Source organism: Phyllostomus hastatus, unplaced genomic scaffold (genome assembly GCF_019186645.2).
Source record: "Phyllostomus hastatus isolate PE091 unplaced genomic scaffold, TTU_PhHast_1.1 phas_scaffold_182, whole genome shotgun sequence".
Lineage (NCBI taxonomy): Eukaryota > Metazoa > Chordata > Mammalia > Chiroptera > Phyllostomidae > Phyllostomus > Phyllostomus hastatus.
In genome coordinates, this window is record NW_025334013.1 from 11,204,680 (window position 1) to 11,226,377 (window position 21,698).

At 52.2% G+C, this 21,698-nt stretch overlaps 1 protein-coding gene across 6 annotated transcripts in view; it reads right to left on the reverse strand.

The window, feature by feature from the left end:
• UBR4 (ubiquitin protein ligase E3 component n-recognin 4) overlaps positions 1–21,698 on the reverse strand; it is a 120,493-nt gene that overhangs the window by 63,605 nt on the left and 35,190 nt on the right. For 3 of the 6 annotated variants that reach the window (XM_045858978.1, XM_045858977.1, XM_045858976.1), the window contains exons 28-54: positions 20,719–20,876; positions 19,737–19,946; positions 18,789–18,890; positions 18,456–18,556; positions 18,007–18,205; positions 17,452–17,640; positions 16,969–17,032; positions 15,637–15,828; positions 15,035–15,105; positions 14,797–14,944; positions 14,162–14,389; positions 13,371–13,541; positions 12,082–12,264; positions 10,840–10,998; positions 10,374–10,526; positions 9,760–9,987; positions 9,311–9,468; positions 7,896–8,067; positions 7,443–7,644; positions 6,191–6,354; positions 5,559–5,775; positions 4,486–4,702; positions 3,691–3,723; positions 2,482–2,545; positions 1,905–2,039; positions 817–991; positions 43–126 (exon numbers count right to left, since the gene is read on the reverse strand). In XM_045858978.1, the coding sequence (XP_045714934.1) occupies positions 43–126; positions 817–991; positions 1,905–2,039; positions 2,482–2,545; positions 3,691–3,723; positions 4,486–4,702; positions 5,559–5,775; positions 6,191–6,354; positions 7,443–7,644; positions 7,896–8,067; positions 9,311–9,468; positions 9,760–9,987; positions 10,374–10,526; positions 10,840–10,998; positions 12,082–12,264; positions 13,371–13,541; positions 14,162–14,389; positions 14,797–14,944; positions 15,035–15,105; positions 15,637–15,828; positions 16,969–17,032; positions 17,452–17,640; positions 18,007–18,205; positions 18,456–18,556; positions 18,789–18,890; positions 19,737–19,946; positions 20,719–20,876 (4,177 nt within the window). The remainder of the gene's footprint in view (positions 1–42; positions 127–816; positions 992–1,904; positions 2,040–2,481; positions 2,546–3,690; positions 3,724–4,485; positions 4,703–5,558; positions 5,776–6,190; positions 6,355–7,442; positions 7,645–7,895; positions 8,068–9,310; positions 9,469–9,759; positions 9,988–10,373; positions 10,527–10,839; positions 10,999–12,081; positions 12,265–13,370; positions 13,542–14,161; positions 14,390–14,796; positions 14,945–15,034; positions 15,106–15,636; positions 15,829–16,968; positions 17,033–17,451; positions 17,641–18,006; positions 18,206–18,455; positions 18,557–18,788; positions 18,891–19,736; positions 19,947–20,718; positions 20,877–21,698) is intronic. The other 3 variants (XM_045858980.1, XM_045858981.1, XM_045858982.1) reach the window with 3 other exon arrangements.

The window sequence follows — 21,698 nt, forward strand, 5'->3', positions numbered from 1 at the left end:
ATTTAATTTGTGTCAAGTTTAACTCAGGTCAAGGAAGCTTGCCTGGGGAGGGAGTTTCAAGTGGGGCCCCAATCAACATGCCAACTATCCCTAGATTCCAGCAGGCACACCTAGGAGAAAAGCAGTCTGGGGAAGGAACATCACAGAAAACATCGTATGTTAGAATTAAGCAGAAGGGGGAGCATTCAGGATCTTCACAGCAGATGCCGAGGTCTCAGGTCCCACTGTTCAACTTCTAAAAGCCGGGAGAACCTCTGAGACTTTCTAGAATGATTCCTGGGTCACAGTATCAGAAGGAGGCACAGGATGACGACAGTACATGGGTGCATGTAAGTGACAGAGAACTATAAAGGCATCAGTGAACGACATTTGATAAAAGCAAAATAAGTGCGGTGCCCAGACGAAGTGAGGAGGAGGAGGAAACAGAATCAGGCACCAGGAAGGGCCACCACACGTACCAATGAAAGAACAGCATGAAAGCAAAAGATATGACTCTAGTAGTTTAAAGCAACTGAGGCCCTGAAGCTGCTTTAACTTTACCCCGAAGATCATAAGGCAGAGAGACAGATTAGACTGATGTCTATAGCACTAAATAAACCCCAAAATAACCCAAGGAGTAAGCAGTGGAAGGAGTATTTACTTAAAATGGTACAATCCTAATGCCACAAACCTTCCACGGGGTCTAAAGACACGAGGGTAAATTCCCTGGCCAGAGCACGCAGTCGGTCAGAGGCCAGTGAGAACAGCACGGGGGTGGAAGGGTGCAGAATACGTATTCGCAGATTTCAGGACCACGGCCACGTAGGCCAAGTTCACCTGTTTCCGTCTGGGGCAGCTTTGACTCCGTAAAGTGGACGAGGTTGTTAGGGCGCATGATGGCAATGGAGCGAGCTGTGATCACCAGCCTCTGGAAGACCTCGGGGTCCAAATCCTTGCCTTCTTTGCTGGAGGTGTTGAGACACTGCACAGCTTTGCTCAGCAAGGCCTGATCCTATAACAGAGGGGTCGCAGGGATGAACCTCAGCAAAGGCCAGGCACTGAAGCAGAGAGGAGAGGCCCGCTGGCAGACTGGCTACCTCCCTCAAGAGAACAGGTTAACTACCACCCAGCTAACTGGAATGAACCTTCAAAGTTAAACTTCTTAACACATAAAATATTAAAGGCACTATAAAAATTTAAGTCACGAAATCAGTATCAAAGTATGATGGGAAAATTAGAAACCACTCAATTCTCCAGGAATGTAACATCCCAGATCGCTTTCCTATATATAGTAAAGGAGTCAGTCACTCTTCTCTAAGTGCGTATCATGCAAACTGGTCTCGAAATCATCTCTCCTTGAGAGGCTAAGCAGGTTAACTCGCATTTGCCAGTTCCCTGGGCTGGAGGCATGAAGCTAACTGAGGTGTCTGGGTCTGAGCTGTCATCTTTTCCATCTACGGAAACCGGCCTAACCCGCCACCTTCAGCCCTGCTGACTTCCATAGATGAGACCCCCCCCCTCCGCCTCGCCCTCCCACCCTCTCCAACAGGCTCGCCTAGTCAGGGCGGCGCCCCAGCCCGTGGGAGGGCAAACACCAGCCATCCTGCTCTCCATCCGCAGGGAGTTCCCCTCCTCACCCCCGTCCAGTGAGAAGGGGACACACACGCGAATGTCCCTCCCTTCTCCTTCCTGAACCTTGCTGGTGCTGTCAGAGTGACAGGAGAAACAAATGCAAACACGCAGCCCACTGCTGGCTTGTCCTCGGTACGGCGACATCCCTTAATTTCTCAGGAGACATTTCAGACTGCGTGGGTCTAATCTCAATGCTACACCCCTTAACTATGCCCCTGCTTTACACATGAAAAGCCAGCTTAGCCTGATGCCCTGTCAGGACTCAGAAAACATCCGTGAGAGGGAACGCCCACCTTGTGGCTGTGATAGGCTGAGCGGCTGGTGTGCAGGCTGGCCAGGAGACTCTTGGACTGCTGCTGGACACTGGGAGGGGCTGGCAGGGACAGCAGCAAGGTGGCCAGCTCCTGAGCCGCATTCTTGTTTCTCTCCTGACGCAAGAGACAGCAGGGTTACCCACCACAAACCCTGCCCAGCCCGCGCCGAATGCGCTGTCTGACCCCTGCCCTCCCGCTCCTTCCCCTCTAGACCGGCAGAGCGAGGATAGGTGCTCCACGGACTGCAAAAAGCCAAACAAATAACTTCAAAAGTTATAATCTTCTCACAACATAGGTACAGAAATTGAGTCCAAGTTCACGACTCCCGGAACAGTGTTCTTTGCCAGCACTCTTCCTATCCTATGAAACCCTCTCACCGTAGGCCCCCTGAAAGTAGGACAGAAGGCCTTAAGCTGAAGACTTCCCTGGAGCCTCTCTGCAAATCAAGATTAAGCTATAAATGTTCTTCAGCTGCGAGGCCTCGGGGCTTCCAACGACTCCACTGCCTTCCTGCTTCTCCAGAAAGTCTCCCGTTTACTTTGAAAAAGGAGCTTGCCTTTTCGATGATTGGGCCAACAGCAAAGCAGCTTTCCAGGGATTCTAGTGAACTCACGACCAGCCTAGAGAGACAGAAAAGCTGGCTTCAGTCCAGCAGCCTTCCTCTCTGCCTTGTGCTTTAGCCAGTGCGAACTCCGAGTCTCGAGGACCCTGGGGGCGGCTGAGGAATGCCAAGCGCGAACTCGGAGCGCAAGAAGGCCCGCCACAGGCGCCATGCGCGTCGTTCCCGGGGGCGCGGGCCAGAGGAGACCTGGCGCCCACTTGGAGGTCAACCCGAGGCCGTGCCCACTGCCCGCAACCCAGAGACAGGGCTCCTCTTCCTCCAAGAGGATGCATGTGCTCCTTCGGCTGCCTGGGGCAGGGATCACTGAGACGGGCTTAGCCGCCTGGGTGCGACGAGGCCAGAAGCTCGGGTGCCCACAGATCACAGGCAAAGGGACACTGGCACCAGGGAAAAGGGAGAGCCATCTTCTTGTACAGGTACAGGTAGCTCACACTTTACTTACACCTCTTAGAAGAGGCACAGAGGCACTTCCTATGAATCCCTAAGTATGGGAAGAGGGCAAACCGTGTTTTCAGGAGCGTGCCAATGCCAACATTTAAATGCTGCTTCAGAGCTCCTTTAGAAGCCTGAGCAATTTCCTCCTGGGTAAGGCACAGGAAACCCAACTGCAGGAGGGCACCACAGAGCATGCTCCCCAGGGCCGACCCCGGGGGTTTCATGTGCATAGTGTGAAGACCCACACTCCGACGGCCGACGCTCGGGCACAAAGGGAGAGGACTGAAAGGGCAGCTGGAGGGAAAGGTCAAGGGGTAGAGGAAGGCAGTCAAGAGCTCGGGAAGAGGGACCAGAGGCGTAAAACGAATGGGACGGAATAAGCTCTCCAATGGCTTTTCAGACGGCAGGACTCCTCCGCTGTCCCACTGCCCCTGGCCGCCCTTCTCGCCCACTGCAGAGAGGGCACAGAGAGGAACCGGGGAAGGAGGACAAAGCCAACGAAGTCTGAAGCGGCCAACACCAAGTGCGCACGCACCGCCCTCCCCATCCCCCCCTGCTCCGCGGACAGCTCTGCAGCCATGCAATGACCAGACAGAAAGAAGCAGGAGGACTCTCCACAGAAGCAGGACCGATGCCAAGGCACTTTGGGTCGCACGGCTCTCTGACACACACTCACTCGTGCAGAGAAAAGAAAGAAGGCATACTAACCGGTCCAGCTTGGTTAGGGACTCAGTTTCAGAACTTTGGGGAGAAGCAAAGAAAAAAAAGGAAAAAAATGTGAAGCTCAGAGAAACCTGGAAACACATCCTAAGCAAACAATATAAGAATAGGGTAGGGAGACAAAGAAAGAGAAAGAGAGAGAGAGAAAAGGGAGAGAGGGAGGCTGCTGGTGGGAGGCAGTGATTCCAAGCCAGGCTATTCTTCTGACTTGCAATGTAAGAAACTCAACACCTTACATCATGAGTTACTTCATCTGCCGTGGCAAACCAGCAGCTACCTAATGCAAAGAAGCCAAGCGCAGTGCTTAAGAAGGCCACTGGAGGGAGCCCAGGAGGCTCTCAGCTCTGCTACAGAAGCAGTAGCCAACCTCTGGCAGCAGTGTTACCACCACGTAAGTTGCTGCTGCAGAGAAAGATGAGAAAATGATGGAATTAAAGTGAAAGGGAAGATTTTCCCCTATAATTTCAGCAAGACTGGATCCTAATCCATAATCCTGGCTTAAGCTTCTTAGTCAGCATCCTCTGGCTACTCCCAAGGATACCTGAGCATTAAGACAAGACACAGAAGCCCGGGCAGAGACTGGAGTCAGATGGCTCTCAGCACACTTCCAGGTTCTGCCTGCACACTACGGAGACAGCAAGTGCCAGGGAGTTGTGTGAAAACTTGAAAATCAAAGGCTAGACTTGGGGCATTCACAGAGACTGGCTCTCTCTCAAGACACAAGCTCTGCAGGGAGGGTGGACACCGGTGAGGACTGCAGCCGGCCCCCGCCAGTGCTGGTACCTCTCCAGGACAGTGCCGCTGGTCGTGGCGGGGGCGGCCGAGTCGCTCTCCCCGGTGCCGTTGCTCTGGTTCAGGTTAGAAGGGCAAATGCTGCTGACCGCGGCAGGTGGGAACTCTTCTGGAGGCTCATCTGGCCAGCCAAACTGCTCCTTGGTCTTGCCGTAGATTTTCACAGCGTCGATCATGGTGACTCCTGCCGGATCCACGGAGGCCCCGACTGCAGTAAGCGAGAGAAGGCCTTAAAGAGCACGTTCTCTGAAGGGCTAATGCCACTGCCTCCAAAGCAGAGACCAGACTAAGTCTGGGCAGAGTAGCAAATCACATGCACTTCACAGCCACAGACGAACCTTATCTCCTGAGGGTTCTGCAGCACCTCAGTCTCGTATAGATGCTGAATACATGTAAACACTCCCACCGACCACAGTCTCTGAGGTGGAAGGACAGCCGCTAACCATCACTGTGAGGATCGGACGCCCTGGTGCCGTCGGGGACCGCACCACCCGCCCCCGCCCCACGGGAGCGCAGAGCACTCCCTCTGCTCAAAGCTCAGGCCACCATCATCCACCCCACAGCATTGGAGGGCTGGCCAGTGAGTGCTGGAGGGAGGTGCCAGCCCCATGGAAGACTCAGGGATTTGCACTCCGCAAGTTTAAAGTTTTCAGCGGCAAGGCAGGGACCGCTGAACACCTTCCAGAGACGTGGGGCCTACAGCTCTCATCTGGGCTTTAAGACAGCCTCGGGATTCCACACACTGATCTTGCCTCCATTCTGCGGAAACACACGGGCAGCCCCGCAGCCAGGCCGACCCACGCCTACAGAAGGGCGCACTGAGGCAGAGTGTGACCCTATGGGTATCTGTCCCCCAGGGCCCCTCCCGTTCTCTAGCACACCCTCCTCCTGCCACCCTGCCTCTTCACATCTCAAACAAAGCTCAGAGGTTCATGCGGGCAGAGACCACAGAGACGTCACTGGGGTATAGGGTTCCCAGGATACTGGGGGGCCCGTGGGCAAGTGGCCTAGGTCAGCAGCCACAAGGAGGAGGACACGGTCTGCACCAGGGGCCGGAGACTCACTGAAGAGGTTCAGTTTCTTATCAGCCTGCAGGGCTTCCTCTCTGGTGAAGGGGAAGTCGAACCAGCGCGAGCGGCTCAGGTTGAGCTGCATGGTTCTGCCGAAGATCTCGATATACGATGGAGCCCGTTCGATGGCCTGGGTCCCGATCTGGATCCGCATGCCTGTCATCACCATCGTGCTGTTGTTGTTGCTGATCTCGATGGTGAAGCCACCGGGCTGCAGGGCGGAAAGGCACCCGTCAGAGAAGGAACACGAGTTCTTAAGGGCAAACCTGCAAATGCCTTCCTCTGACAGTCTCTCGGTGTGTGACCCCAGACAAGACCTGTACCCGCTCTGCCCTCTGGTGATCACGTCCTTGCTGCCAAGATGGGCACACTGAGGCAGGGAGCAGAGCTCTTCAACTCCAGGCTTCCTTCTCCCCAGCATGAACCACCCCCAGCCCTCTGCACAGCGGCCCTGTGGTTACATTGTGCAGAAGCCCGTCTGCGTGGGAGCGAAGACATTCATTTACCCCAGGGACCACTCAACTAGAATCAAGGGGAAATACCTCTCATACTTGCATCTAAAAGGAGAGGTATACTCAAACAATACAGTTTCTGAGGGGCGGAACCCAGCCAGACACAGTCCTCACCTTGGTGTTGGCCACATACATGCCAGTGGAATTCAGCCGGTGCTTTATCTGTTGTGCATTGTAGACCTGCAGGAGGTCATTACCACCAAACTCCACATCCGTCAGCTGCTGGTTGTGCTCAAAGAAGTCGATGGGGAAGGTCACCTGGCTGGACGTGCGCGTCGCTGTGGAGAGCAACACAGATTGACAGAGAGCCCTGGTGAGTGTGGCCTCTGCCTCCTCCTGCCCACTCCCAGCGGATCCCACACTCACGTGCTCCGAGCTTTCTAGACAGACTCTGGGCTACAGTGCTGGCACCGGTACGATGCCTACACAAGGGGCGATGGCCAACAATCCTTATCCTTTTGCCCAGCAGGACAAAGACCCCTGGTGCTGGTTTGGGTGCTGCTTATTACACAACAGCGGGTCCTCCCACAGCTGGTTTGTGTAAAACCAACAGAAAGCATTTCTTTACGGGAGGATGAGTGGCATCGCTGTCTCCCACGCAGGCAGTGGCAGGACCCCCGCGACGGTCTTTGCCGAGCCAGACTCCCTGGCTCCTACATTCAAGCCTTCACTCCCTGGAGAGTCCGCTACCGGCCAGGAGCAAGGCTCCCAGCTCAGAGACCCGTGAGTGCCTCCTCACTGCTCAGGGGGAAACTGGCCGACCGAAGAGCCTACTCCTCCATCAGCTCTATCCTGCACTTCACGCCAGACCAGACAGTTCCCTAAACCCAGAGAAAACATTTGAGCATGGGCTGAGGGATGATTCCTCCCTGGGCTCCGGAGCACGGCTGGCCCGAGGTAGATGCCAGCGGGCACGTCCCACTCGTGCGACGGGCCTCCAGAGCCACGCGAACACCGGCGGCCTCGGGAAACTGCACTTTGCGTCTAGAAATCAGCCAGCCCACATCCCTACCTTTACAAAATGTGTAAGCAGGCCCTGGCTGGTGTGGCTCAGTGGACTGAGTGTCAGCAAACGAACCTAAAAGTCGCTGGTTCGATTCCCGGTCAGGGCACATGCCTGGGTTGTGGGCCAGGTCCCCAGTTGGGGGTGGCAACCAGTCAATGTTTCCCTCCCCTTCTTTCTCCCTCCCTTCTCCCTCTAAAACTAAATAACTAAAATCTTTAAAAAATAATAAAAATAAAGGTGTTTTTAAGTTGTGCAAGCGGGATCGTCACTGACTCCTCACGGATGTTTCCCCCAGCCCACACCGAGTCGCCATCCAGAAGGCTGCCCCCCAGCCCCCAGCGGTCGCGAGGAGGGCCTTACTGATGGTGGCCGCTTTGCGCTTTCGGACAGGCTTCATTATGCTGATGACGCTGCTGGGCTGCAGGGACGGCTGCAGCCAGTAGGAGGTGTTCTCCACGTTGGCCATGTAAATGCGCAGGCTGCCGTCCTCGCACAGAAGGATCATCGTCGTCCGCTGCTGCTCGTTGCAGGCCGTGTGCCTGATGGCGACCATGTCTTGGATCTAGGAGAAGGGGACAGAGGAGGGCGTTAGTTCCCGGGCCTGCAGGTCAGAGCCTACAGACAGAATGAGGCAGAGAAGCCACTAGTTTCACCGTCAGTTGCAGGACTGCATAAGGGTGGCACGGGCGTGCAGGAAAAAACGGATCCACTTTTCTAGACCTCCACTGAAAAAGCTGGGAAAGGAGCATAATAGACAGATATAAAACCAGACCAGGCTCAGTCTGTTCGAGTGACGTGCAAGTGTGCACTGACCTTTGCTTTAGCAGGAAGAGTCTTTATCTCTTGAATGAGGAAAGTGTCTGGTTTCACCATAACTACCAGCGGCACACCTGTCGTTTGCTGGACACAACACACCAAGCCAGGGTGGTTCATCACCTCGGACCACTGGCAGAGGGCGGGGGACGTCTTACTGCCACCATTGGAACTGCGGACAACAAAGGTGGCCACGGTTAGGTGCCAGTCACCATCTGCTAGTGCTTTCCCTGACCTAAAGGCCATCCCCACTAAATACTGGACTCCCAGAGCAGGGTGTTTGTGCAGGAACTCAATTACCCATGCGTTGCAGTCTTTTTCCGAGCCACGTATATACTTTCGTGTGCCCCAACCGGTGTCCCCAGTGGGAGCCCTGGTTAGCACCACCAATGCTAGGTTCCACTGTCTGAGGGCGAGGGTGACCCCATGTGCCCAGAGGCTGTCAGCTGCACAGGGCCGTGGAGCTGCCTAAGGCTCATGGCCCACTGTCCTATTAAGAATCTCCAAGTGCTTCAAGTTGCATGTGAATAGTATCTCTTTTATTTCATCCCAAACCAGGTAATTCACAAAACAGAGACCAGAGACAAAGTGCTAGAATGGCCCTTCGACAGCACGTAGAAAAGGCAGGAAAAAGTCCCAAACCTCTTCTTCCTCCTCCCTAAACGAGCACTCACTACTTCACGCACACCTCTACTTTCTGGAAACCTGACGGAAGCCTCGACCTCCCCAACCCCAACCACGCCGCACGACTGATGCCATGTTCCATGACCCGTAAGTCCCCCAGGAGGGCAACCTGAAGGGCGCATGACAGCAATGCGTGCCTAGGAGAAACCTTCCCTTCTCAAAACTCAGTGATCACATTAAAATCAGGTCTGATGCCCTGACCAGTGAGTGTGGCTCTGCTGGCTGGAGTGTCTTGTAAATCAAAAGGTTACAGGTTTGATTCATGGCCAGGGCACACGCACAGGCTGTGGGTTGTGGGTTGGATCCCCAGTCAGGACGCATGTGGGAGGCAGCCGATCTATGTCTCTCTCACACTGATGTTTCTCTCCCCCTCTCTGCCTCCCTCCCTTCCCTCCTCTCTAAAATCAATAAGCACGTCCTCGGGAAAGGATAAAAGAAAATCCAGTTTGCTGCCATGACGATAGCTTTTCCTTCTGAGTGACAGGGGCCCCACCCCAAACCACCTCTTACAGCCTGGGGTCTCCGTGGTGGGGGACAGAATAAGCAGACAGCCAAAACTGCCAACACCAGCCGTTGCGTGATTTTAGAGATACCAAGCAGGGAAGGGAGACGTTTGCTGGACAAAAGCACGTTTCACCAACCCGTGACAGACACCAGTACGTGGGAGGGAGGCAGAGCTGCCCTGCTGAATGTGGCCGTCAGGAGGCCGGACTCTACGGGCCCCTCCCCACCTCTTGATGTTGATGGAGAAGAGCTGCAGCACCTCCAGAGTTGTCCTGCTGACGGTGGCTGCGAACGACCTGCCCTGGCAGTAGCTGAAGAACAGCATCTGCAGCACGTGGGAGTAGTAGACGGACACGCCGCCCCCTGCCACCTGGCTGTTCGTGTCCTGTCGGGGCAGAGACACAACACCTGCATTAACGTCACATGTTGCCGTAGCTACCAGCTTCCCGTTCCGCTGGTGATTAGTTTTCAGTCGAGAGGCAGGGCCCTCCCAGTCTAAGCATGAGATCCCTGTGGCTAAGTCTTAAGCACACGTGGGAATAAAGAAACATCAAGATGAATGGGTTTAGTCCTAAAGAACAAGAGTTTCTGCTATGAGATAAAAAGTTAGAGGCAAAAAAGAACAGCAGCAGAAGTTACTAAACTAATCAAATCTGGGGCTGAAGGAAGTGGTAACCTTCAGGTCCTCGTGGTTGACTTCCAGGACATTGGTGACGTAGAAGGGCCCCTGCTGGGCGCTGCTGGCCTCCTCCATGAGCTGAGTATAGATGTACCCGGCGGAAGACATGATGACAATGATGTTCTTGCCCTCCTCGTTGAAGAGGAAGGTCACGTCCCGTATCTTCGAGCTCGGCAGGAGGAAGTAGAAAGTGGGGCTCAAGGCATCGACAGACAGGTCGTAAATCTGCGGAACGGAAGGAAGAGGAAGGAAGGAAGGAAGGGAGATCTAGTGCAGCTCCGTCCCCGAACGACCCTGGTAAATCCGAAGAGCTGCAATGGGAACCATCTCTCCTCTCCCTCGGGAACAAGGGGGAAAGGTGCACACCCACAAATTCTGTGCCAAGTACGGTAACTGCTGTGCACTTGGTCCGACACGGGCAGAACGAGAGTCAATTTCATGCTGCCTACACACAGAAAGCTGCCGCTCGCCAATGTAACAAAAGGCAACAAAACGTTAGGATTCTTTGTTTTTAATTTCTGGGAAAAGCTAGCACACAAGGGAGATCAGACATTCTGGATTTAAAAGCACAACTACTCTGGGACCACACCATCGAAGAGCTGTCACAGTACCTTGACGAAGTCTGCGGTGACAATCGCTAACTCGGTCTGGGAACCAGGCAACCACACGGCCTTGATGATGAAGTTCCCCGTTGCCAGCTGGGGGTGCAGCACCAAGTGGTCCGAGACGGAGCCTGAGCTACTGAAGGTCAGCACGTGGCAGTCCTGGACACGGGTGAAGGGACAGACCGGTGGAAAGGTGGTTTGGAAACAGGCTAGTTCATTGCAGAGTTCTAACGCTTCCTTTCCTTCCCTGACGTTCCCCACCCTCACACAGTATTCGGACAGTCTAGGACACGTTCAGGTTTCAAGGACACACAAAGACTATCCCGACACAAAAACGACCTAGACGGGATTCAGAGGAAGATTTCTCTCACACTCCAATGGTTTTGAAGTCCACCCTCAACCACCACTAAGAGCAAGTGGTGCTGACAACGGGAGAGAGAGGGCGAGCAGGACCCCGGATCAGGACTGTTACCTTCAGCCCGCACACAGCCAGGTAGTCTTCCTTGCACGGGTTCCCAGTGAGGCTCAACACAGTGAAGGGGACGGGTGCAGACGCCAGGCGGGTCAGGGTCAGCTTCCTTTTGCTGGAGTCTGCTTGCTTCAGGAGCGCAGAGAGCTGCAGAACCGTGATCTGCGAGGGAACAACGAGCAGGCTCCCCTTAGCCCCGGGCTTCCCAGAGAACACCGCGGCGACACCGAGTCCTTCCACAGTGGCTCACCGTAGACGAGCCTCTTTGGGAAACCCTAGACCAGTAACATCAGCCTCTACTTCTCCTTGCTGAAATATATGAAACATTCTTTCATTTCCTCCTTCCAGTGAGGACCAAACAAATGAGTAGAAAGACCAATTTCTCTTTGTATAATCAGTTCATAAATAAAAAATTTCTATGTACTATATCGTTTCTAGTCTACTACGAAATGTCTCTGAAAGTACTTTTGAGCCCTGGCTGGTGTGGCTCAGTGGATTGAATGCCAACCTGCGAACCAAAGGGTCGCCGGCTGATTCCCAGTCAGGGCACATGCTTGGGTTGCAGGCCAGGTCTCCAGTAGGGGGCACACAAGAGGCAACCACATATTGATGTTTCTCTCCCTCTCTCCCTCCCTTCCCCTCTCTAAAAATAAATAAAATCTTTAAAAAAAAGTATTTGAGCTGTTTTAAGAACATACACATCTCTAGTTTGTTTCTCACTTCTAAGATGTTAACTTCACTGGTGATAGAGAAGCCAGAATACAGAAAAACGAGAGTTAAGATAACCACCATGCTCTTTGGTTCTGTAACACAACATACAAACTTCCCTGTGTCCACAGAGGGTTGGGAGGGCAGGGAAGAACTAAATAAGGAACGCTGAGCCTTCCAATGAAGCAGTTTGTCTCTTGGCTTACGCCTTCCAGAGTGACCAAATGGGCCAGGCTGGGAGCCACGCTGCCACAGGTAACTAACTGATGGCCGTCACCCTTCCCGGAGGCTTGCAGGACGTATTGAGTGGGAATTTACTAATCAGAAGCAGAATCTCTGTTCTAGTCACACCGGGTCTCAGTCTGACCTAGTAACTACGGGTTCACGTAGACATGCTCATTCAGCGCTGTCCCTGACCCTTCCTAGAAACTGATCAGCTTTTCCCGAGGGCCAATCTGAGCATGGTCACTACCTGTTTTACTTGGCGCTTCAAACAAATAGGACCTGAAACGAGTGGGAGGGAAGTGGAGGACCCACCTTGCCTTTCTCGTGGCTGACGGCCAGGTGCTGGCGGCGCCCGTGGGGGGAGGACAGCACACACATGGCCACGCGCCTGAGCACGTGGGCACTGATGAGCTGTCGGATCGTCTGGCCCTGGTCCCCGCTGTAGTTCATCCGCACGTTCTCAAAGGCTCCTTCCTGGGAGCCTAAGGTGGGAACCTGGCGAAGAGGGAAGCAGAGGGAGGAGGCAGGGATAAGGCGAACAAGATCAAGTGGACTCGCACACTATTCGGGTGATAAAGATGCTGCAGCCTGGTCACTGGATTCCGACCTCTGATCCCGGGACACTGGTACACTTGTAAAGTTATCATTGGTCCAGTAAGAACAATGTAGTGAGTGTTTCACAAAGCTACATGTAATTACTAAAACTACTGGCTCTCAAAAAACATGTGCCTTTTTAAAAAAATAAAATGATAGTGCTATGGAATTTTTTCCTCATTGAACCAACCTAGGAAAATTAAAGGTCAGCAGCTCTATGGGTCACCAACACCACCCCAATATTTTTTATCTTCATCTTTAATATCTACAAGTCTAAAAACAATGCTCAAAAACTGACTGTTTTTTTGTTTGAGAGTGAAGAAAACACACTGGACCACACAGGTGTCTTATACCCTTATATTCGGGTATCTTGGACTTGAATGCATTCAGAACCATCTTTTATGTGCAACCACTGTACACAACTGTAACTTGTTTGTTAATAAAACACCTAAGTATATGTATGTGTGTATGCATGTTGGACTTCCATATGAACATTTTCCCCTTACAAGCAGTCACCTTGTGAGACCTAGCCATGTACCTTATCCATTTTTGCACTTTCCACTAGAGAGGCCAGCCAGACCCCGCCTGAAGTCTATTCTCAGTGCTGGGCACAGGTTTTAAAGTGGATAAGAACTTACAACTTATAACCCATGTCATACGAAGAACTAAAGGAAAGCTACCTAAAGCAGAAGAGGACAAACGTTATTTCTGCAAGTCAGATGACTCTAGGGGAGAAGATACAACACAGAGGTTTTCTCTTTTACATACAGAAGAAATCTCTACTCTAACTGCCTCAAACGAAGACCCTCACATCTCGGCGGGCTGAAAACGGGACGTGCTCCAAACAGCTTCTTCACGAGACACACCTCCTGTGCTGACTCGCACACTGGAGGTCACGGCACTTTAGGTTCCAGGTTCTAAATGGCCAGCGACTGACTGCTCTGAGGATGCTTCTTCAAGCATCTGCCACACTGCAGCGTCTCAGTCCCTAACCCTGGCACACTCACCATGAGCTGGTCCGTCATCTCGACCGCCTTGTCCACGGTGTGTAGCTCGCGCAGGGCTTGCTGCGCCCGGCTACTGCTGCCCACGGCGGAAGCCTGCTGAAAGTTGGTCTGAATGGCGTCCATGAGGAAATTGAGCATGTCTAACACGAGAGGAGCGAAGGAGAAATTGGCCTGAGAAAAATCCAAATACACAAATGGAAAAGAAAAAAAAAGACAAAGTTATGGGTCATACTCATCATAGTAATCTTGCGAGTATCTACCTTCAGAATCTGTTATGGAGAATCATCTCCTTCTCTGAATACTGGATCTAATCCCAATCAACATGTTCCTGTGCTACTAACTCTGGAGCAACCTTTCTAAACGGGGAGTCTCACGCGGATACCCTAATGCTCAATCACGCCCATCATGCACAGTTAGTTCACTTCTCTCCTGTGAAACTGGAATGGTGCTAATTCCGCACCATCCTTGGGAACTTTGAGACAGTAATCACTCAAATCATCCCCTGTATTCTATGCCTCAGATGAAGAACCCTGGCCAAGAAAGGGAGCTCTGCGGTATCGCAGAACTAAACCCTGCCCTGCCACAAACCCCATTCACACTCCTCAGTGATCCGCCCCTCCCTGTCAGGCACTACTGACCACACCCCCTTCACGTTCACGCTGCGGAAGTGAGTAAACCCAGAGAAAGGGGAACGGCTCCCAGGCCCACGGGCAGCCTTGTGCATCGTCTGCACTCGAACCCCCTGCGGGCTCTGCCCCCTACCCACGGTGCCAGGCGCCCTCGGAGCCCACCTGGTTCTGCAGCTCCTCCCGGCAGCCTTCCACAGTGCGGCACAGGCTGCTCTTCTTGGGCTTCTCCTCGTCAGCACCCTTGCCATCGCTGATGGTGACTTTGGCCTTGTCAGCAGGGGACGTGCTGGCGTGGCGCACCAGACTCTCCGACACCCTGGGCTCACTCTGGAACGCCGACTCCTTCATGGTGGAGCTCATGCCACTGCTAGGCGTTCGCTTCACCAGCGCCTGGGGCAGAAAACGTCAGGGCCCTGAGCTCTTGCCACGGGCACAGATGAAATGAGGCCTAAGGTCTTGGCGACAAATCTGACCCAAAGGAGAAACTGGCTAGCCATTGAAACAACAGCCAAAGGCCCGAATTCTGATCTTCGTGGTGATCGCCTGTCTAAAACTTACACATCTTACAGAGCAACCAACGGGTCTTGGTTACGACGTCGGAAATTATGGAGAGGGTCTTAAAGAAAACTCCAAGATCTCAAACGACCCTGCAAGTTCTAACACTCTTACGGCATGATCCGTGACAGAATCAGAAGGTACCCCTAGACCCAGGTGACATGCAGGTCTCCTAGTCTGGTTGGCCTTCTCCCGTCACTAACAAGTCACCCCTTGAGCCCAGCGAGTGTGCCATCTCTCACCAGACAGCTGCCATCTTCCTTGGCTCCACAGTCACAAAAGAAGGATCCGTACTTGGCATAGGAAATCTCGTGATCCTTGTGGCACACCTTGGCACACACTGTGCACACGCCCACCCCATCAACCATCTTGCAGGTGTGGCAGTGGTACCTATGAGGAACAAGAGCCAGCAGATGAGCTCATTAGTGCCAACAACCAAAGCCTGGCAAACCCTCACCTACAAGGGAGAACGGTTCTTACCAATGCTGGTTCATGAATTCTTTCTGAGTGATGGTGAAAGTGCAAAGTTTATTGCACAGAGAGTCTTCATCCTTCAAAGATAATAAGTCTTTTTAATTGGAATTACATCCCTCCAGACACCCACAGAAACACAACCTATGTAAATAAAATGGCAGACTCATAAATGACACATAGAAACCTGGACATGGCTTGCAGGCTATAAATGGGCTACTATTTCAGGTGAGACCTTAGAGTCTTCTGAGTAAGAGAGAAATCTTAGGCTTTCTCTACAAAGGAGCTCGCACCGTTCCCATGAAGAACTCATCCCTAAACTCCAGCGTGGATGCTCGAACTAAGGAACCGCAGGGTAACTGCCTCTGGGTGGAGGAAGGCACATGCCTCTTCAACAGGCCTTTCCCCCCGGGGGTTGGGTCCCTACAGCGCGCTCTGCAGGCCTGGAGAAACACTGGGCACCAGTCGCATTACTGTGGGAGACGGCAATAAGGGCTGTGAGTTTTGAAGCTCATAAGGCCTCGGGGGAGACCCAGGAGCTTGTCAACATGGGCTCTGCGAGTGCCGGTCAGGGGTCGCCCTGTGGTCCCCTTGGGTTACGCGGTACTTACCGAATCCTCCGCCTGGGAGTCTTCCTCCTCCACTGCCAACTCCTCCACCCAGTCTGAGTCCACCTCGATGGCCCGTTCTTCCCCATCCACTGAGAGGTGACTTGGGCCTTGGCCATTACTCTGGCTCAGCGCATTGGTGACATCAGCCAAGTAGGACATAATGTGGCACGTGCACTCCAGCACCACCACGTGCTACAAGAGAACATCACCACACCATGAAAACCTGGGTTCTCCCGCAGTTCATCACGCAAACTGTTTTCTCAGGTTTTTCCCCATGAAGTTCAATTTCAGAGGAATGGTATAAGAGCAGAAAGAAAAAACACAAGTTTTGATTACCCATTTCCCCAACTCTTAGCACTATGACCGCGTGTAGTTGGTCAATACATTGTACTGACGTACTACGTATGCACTTATTCTTAAGCACAAATGTTAAGTCTTTATAAAATCTTACAAAATGAAGCAAAACTGAAATTAGAAAAGGGGAGAAAAATCATTCAAAAAAAAGACTGGATTAAAAGTATGAATAGGCTCTCATCAGCATTTTTTCCTACCATTGGCATTTTTTAACCATTAGTGAAAGACATTTAAATTACTGGGTTTTCAATCAGTGCAGCAGAAGAGAAACAGCTTCAGAGATCAAGTGAAAGAATTTCACATAGCCCACTGCACGTAGTTCATGCCTGCCTAAAACACCCGACAGTCTGGCACCAAAGCCTCAGAGTTCCCAGTAACTCACTCTACACTACGACAGTTCAGAGCTGAAAGGATGAAGATTAGCACGAAAAGAGGGAGAAACGAATGGCGTTGTGGTGGGTCTCAGAGGCCAGTTATCTGTCCTCGGCCACCGAGGCCACGTTCACGAAAGGGGAAGGGAGGGTGGGGGACGCTGGGATGCAGGGTTCCTGTCAGTTCGAACCCCCGCCCCCCGGCACAGCGACCTGAACCCTCAGGCGGAGGCAACAATTCTAGAGCCCAGACTGCAGCGGAGGAGGCCGTCTGCAACCCCACGTGACACCCACTCGGGACGCACAGATCCGAAGCAGGGGCAGGGGACAGTTTTCCAGACACACCAGCATCTCAGCATAGCCAGGGTTCGCTGTGTTTTAAGAAGGATTCTGGTGGATGTTTACCAGAATATTTCTTTCCACCTACCTCTTGCTACCCAGAAGGTACCAAAGGGCACAGTTAGCCAGTACACATCTCTAGGTCTCTGAGATTACAGGCTTATCCTCTGTAGACTGGCCAGGGACAGAGGCCAGTAGAAAGGAGAGACTTCACCTGACCGCAAACACGGAATCATTACTTCCTGTGGTCACTTCTCCCTTTTCTTACCTTTCCATGCATTACGTTGGCATTCAGTTTTTCAACCACATTCTTCTGTGACAGGTATTTCTTGCTATCCCAAAGAAAAAAAAGAGGGGAGGAAGACATGAAATCAGATGAATCAAAGAAAGCAAGCATCTTCGTGGATCTTGCATCAATCTGAGGACGCTACGAAGCAAAGGCATTCTTAGAACACTATGTAGGTAATCGGAGGGTTGGGGTGCTATGGCCTTATCAACGACACTGAGTGCAGTTACCCTAAGACTTCTCCTAGGAATAATGAACAGAAAACTCTACTAAGGAAACAAGGAAGATTAAGTGCAAAGTGATCAGAGTTATTGGCTACTCCTCGATCCCTGATAAAAAGGTAGGGATTCAAATTCCTTTTATACTCTGAGCAACAGAGGAAACCGCCTGCAACTGCTCATCCCCCTACTCTCTAGGAGCAATGCTGTGACCTACAAGTGGGTTCTTCCAATTTCATCACCTTACCATCTACTCAGCCAGTCCACAGCGGCATTATGAAGCTGAAGATGGCCAGCACCTTGACCTGCACTGGCCAGGGTGGCCATCACAACCATGAGTTCAGGGAAACCAGTTCCATCACCGTTGGCCAGCATCTCTGTTGCCATGGGGATTAGGGTACCCAGAAGCACAGCACACACACCTTCCCCAACTTGGCTGGTAGAAAAGAAAAAGCAAATTGGTGAGTAATCAGCAGGACTCGGACTCCGTGTACCTCTAAATTTGTAGGAGTAATTAAAGAAAGTTTCAAATTAAACACTGAATACATGACTATGTGTACTTTGGACCTGGGCTACTAGAGCACGAAACTCGCAGCTAAGCTACAGCGGACAGGTCAAGCCACCACCAAAGTCTTCCCGCAGGAAAGATCAAAGACGTCTGCCAGACTCCTCGACTCCAGTGCAAGAGCCAGGAAGTCACTGAAAACACCAAAGGCTAATGCCTGAAGGAGGAAGAGGCTCAAAGTTCTCAACATATTTCTGGGGTCATTAGGGCCACGTGGCGGGAACGCAGCCGTCCTACCTGTTTTCCCGGACGATGTAAGTGGTCAGCAGCTGCAGCAGCTGCCGGTTCTCCTGAATGATATCCAGCTGATCAGAGTCTTTGGGGGGCGCCGTGGTCATGCGGGTGAGCCAGGCTTGGAGACGCACAGGCTCCACGCAGGCCAGCTGTGCCAGAGAGCCACAGAGGTGCAGGAGGCTCGGGTTGGGGCTCTTCTCGGCTGGGGACAGACCAACAGGCCACGGTCAGCGAAAGAGGGCAGGGGGAAAGGAAGGAAGGTGCAAACCGTGAGCCAGGAAAGCGGAAGGGCTTCAGGCAAGTTTTCAGCTTCCTTCCACACTTTTCCAGAGGGACTATCTTCACTAACTGTTAGCGGTTTCAGGCGGCAGCCACACCCAGGCCGCAGACAGGCGCAGTATTAGCCGGACATCAAAGTTCCCGTAAGGAGATTACTAAAAGCTGTCACTCACTCAGCTGGAAGAGTTTGGTGAAGAATTTCAAAACCCGGTTACAGAACTTAGCGGAGAGGTTCTCATTGGCCGTTGCCATCATGATCTGCACGAGTTCTCCACTGGGAGGCAGGAAGGGGGAAAAGAGGGAAGAGCCACGTTAAGCCACTGTTTCCGTTTCCCCACAATCTCACGTCCTCTGAGGGGGCTGGTCGTGGGTGAGTCAGCCCCTCATCAGTGCCCTCGAGGAGTCCTGCGCCCACCCAGCCTGCCTGGAACGGCGTCCGCACACCGAGGCCCCCTTCAGTGTTCCCTGAGAAAGAACACCAGAGCTGGCACCCACGCAGTGCTCACCTGTCGGAGAAAAACTCCTCCATGGCTTTCCGAGCCTGGCTGCTCTCCAGCTGCTTCTCCAGATACTGGAGACATTCCTCCAGGACGGATTCGTCCAGTCCGCTGGAGGTCAAAAAGAAAAACTAACTACCCGAAAGGAGGCCTGTTTCGCTGTCCTCCTGACACTGAGTTTTAAAAACCTAAAGTTGGTTTATGCCTGACATTCATGGTAATACTCAATTTTGTCTTGTCAAAAGTTAGCATGAAGCCTGACACACAACAAGTACTTAATAAATATTTGATAAGTTAAATGGTAATAAACAAAACGAGCCCTAAAATCTGAGATAACCAGTGCAGTCAATGGCTGAGAGTCCAAAGGGTCATCGCTGTTATGGAAGGAGGAGGAGAAGGAAGGGGAAAAAAGAAAAGCCCATAATTTAAAAACAACAACAACAAAAATGTGGTCTCCTCACCAACATGAAGAACTCCCAGCATGTACACGCCTTGTGTACACCGTGCACATGGGGTAAAACCCCAACCCGCTCAGCTGCTCCTCGGGGGTCCCCCCGCACCAGCTCGGCCTGAGCAAGCGCTCAAGGCCGAACGACGCGGAGACCACCCAATCCCGCTGACCACCCTCTCAGTAGCACGACCACAAAAGTATTAGAAATGTCATCAGTCTCCTTGTACACGTCATCACATCTAGCAGAGTGCTTGAGACGCATCTGTTGAAACATTTCAAGTTGACATTCCAAACCTGAACACGTAAGCCTTCCCTTTTCTTAATTTTTATTCCTAAGAATTAACCATAAAAGAGGGTTCCAAGCGACCTTTCCCGTACGCCCACACGAACACAAAACGCACACGGGAGCGACAGGAAGCTAGGGATGGGCGACATGAAGAAGCCAGTGTCGGGACGTCTCGCGCCCGCAGCAGGTCACGGGCACCCGCTCCCTCAGGCAGGCTCACCTGTTGGGATCTGCGTGATTGGCCAGGATGTTGTAACAGCCGGTGATCAGCTTCTCGTACACACGAGCCAGGAACTCATCAGACTCCGCCGGGCCCAGGATGCGCTCCAGGGAGTTGCTGCTGATCTCGGCCACACTCTCGGTGCTCGACTCCAACAGGAGGGGGAGCAGGGTCCGAATGACCTGCGGTGGGTTCATCTCGTCGGACCAGCTTCAACACAGAAAACGGAACAAGTCAGTGAATGTGCCCCTCCAAAAGGCTGCGCGGCAGGCAGGGGGCGTGGGGCGGGAAGAAAATAGGGCAATTCAATCATCACTGAGGGAAGGACTTTTATTCCAGTCTTTTTCCCTTGGTAGTTGCTTTATGCACAGGTGCAATCCCACAATTTCATATTCTTTTTTCATTGCTATATCAGAAGTACAACTCACTTCCATAAGAAAAAATCACTTATTAAAACAATAAGATACATTTTATCATATTCAGAAAAAAAAGCTTACTAAAACCTAAGTTAGTAATCGTCCCAGACAACTTTTCTAGAACTCCCGGGAACCTGGATCACCTCTAAGGCAATGTGATACAGGACTCTGCCCGTGACCTATGCACAGGAAGACAAAGAAGTCCCTCCATGGCCTGCCTAACCCCCAAGTGGCAAGGTCTGACTCCCACCATGATTCTGGAGAAACGTGACTTCAAATATACATCACTGTCACTTTAAAATGTAAACCCGAGCACCTCCAAACCACAGGATGACCTACGGCCAGCAGGCCTTTATGAAAAATACTACCCAGAAAGGGGAGGAGGTGCTGTGCTGGGCCTCAGAACTAAGCTGAACGTCCTCCTAGGAGAATGCGCACACTCTCATCTACAACAGTAGACCCTCTGCCACAGCAGCATGCACGAAAGCACTGTTACACACTTGTTTAAGGAAAAAACCCATGACTTCCTTCAGCACTGACAAAACGCAGGTGCAGGAAGCACTCACACAATGAGGTCTCCAGTCAGTCTGACCAGCGAGAGGAGGGTGTGCTTCAGGGAGGCAGCCAGGGGCAGACTCTGGCCACACAGAGTCCCCAGGTGAGCGGCCTGCACGGCGCTGATGTAACTCTCTGAAGGGATGGTGTCGTTGGCAAAGGCATTGCGCTGGATGGAGGCAAAAGAGACACGAATGGACAGGCATCCACCCACCCAGGGGAGAATTCCCCGGCGGGAAGAAGAGATGCCGAGCACAGGGGAGCGAAGGCCCTGCTGAGGGTTACAGACAACGGCTCTCCTTGGCACTCGCTGCTGTTCGCCCTGGGAAGGAGTGAGGGGGCAGAAGGTGCAGGAAGCAGCTAACACATTCCAGGCGGTACAAAGTGAACTTAAAATTTTAAAAGTTAAAGTTAAAATGGAGTTAGTACAAAGTTAAGGTAACCAATATCACTTCTAAAGAATCAGAATATAGCCCTGGCTGGTGTAGCTCAGTGGACTGACCGCAGACCTGGGAACCAAAGGGTCACCAGTTCAATTCTCAATCAAGGCACATGCCTGGGTTGCAGGCACGGTCCCCAGTGCTGGGGGGGTGGGGGAGCATGTGAGAGGCAACCACACATTGGTGTTTCTCTCCCTCTCTCGCTCCTTCTCTTTCCCTCTCTCTAAAAATAAATAAAATCTTAAAAAAAAAAAAGAATTAGAATATACTGTAGCTGACCCTTGATCAACTTGCACTGACCTCCCGTGCAGTCGAAATCTGTCTGTAACTACAGTCAGCCCCCCACAAATACAAGCCCCCAACCCCAGAACTGACATTGAACACCAGTGGACTGAACCGCACGGGCCAAGTGAAAAGTCCACCTGTAAGTGGACCCACACATTTCAAACCTGTGTTATTCAAGGGTCAACTGTATATTCAACGTGGAAACTACTGTCTCTATTGATTGAGAAGGATCTGAATTTTGCAATGCAGCTAGGTCTCCATTACAA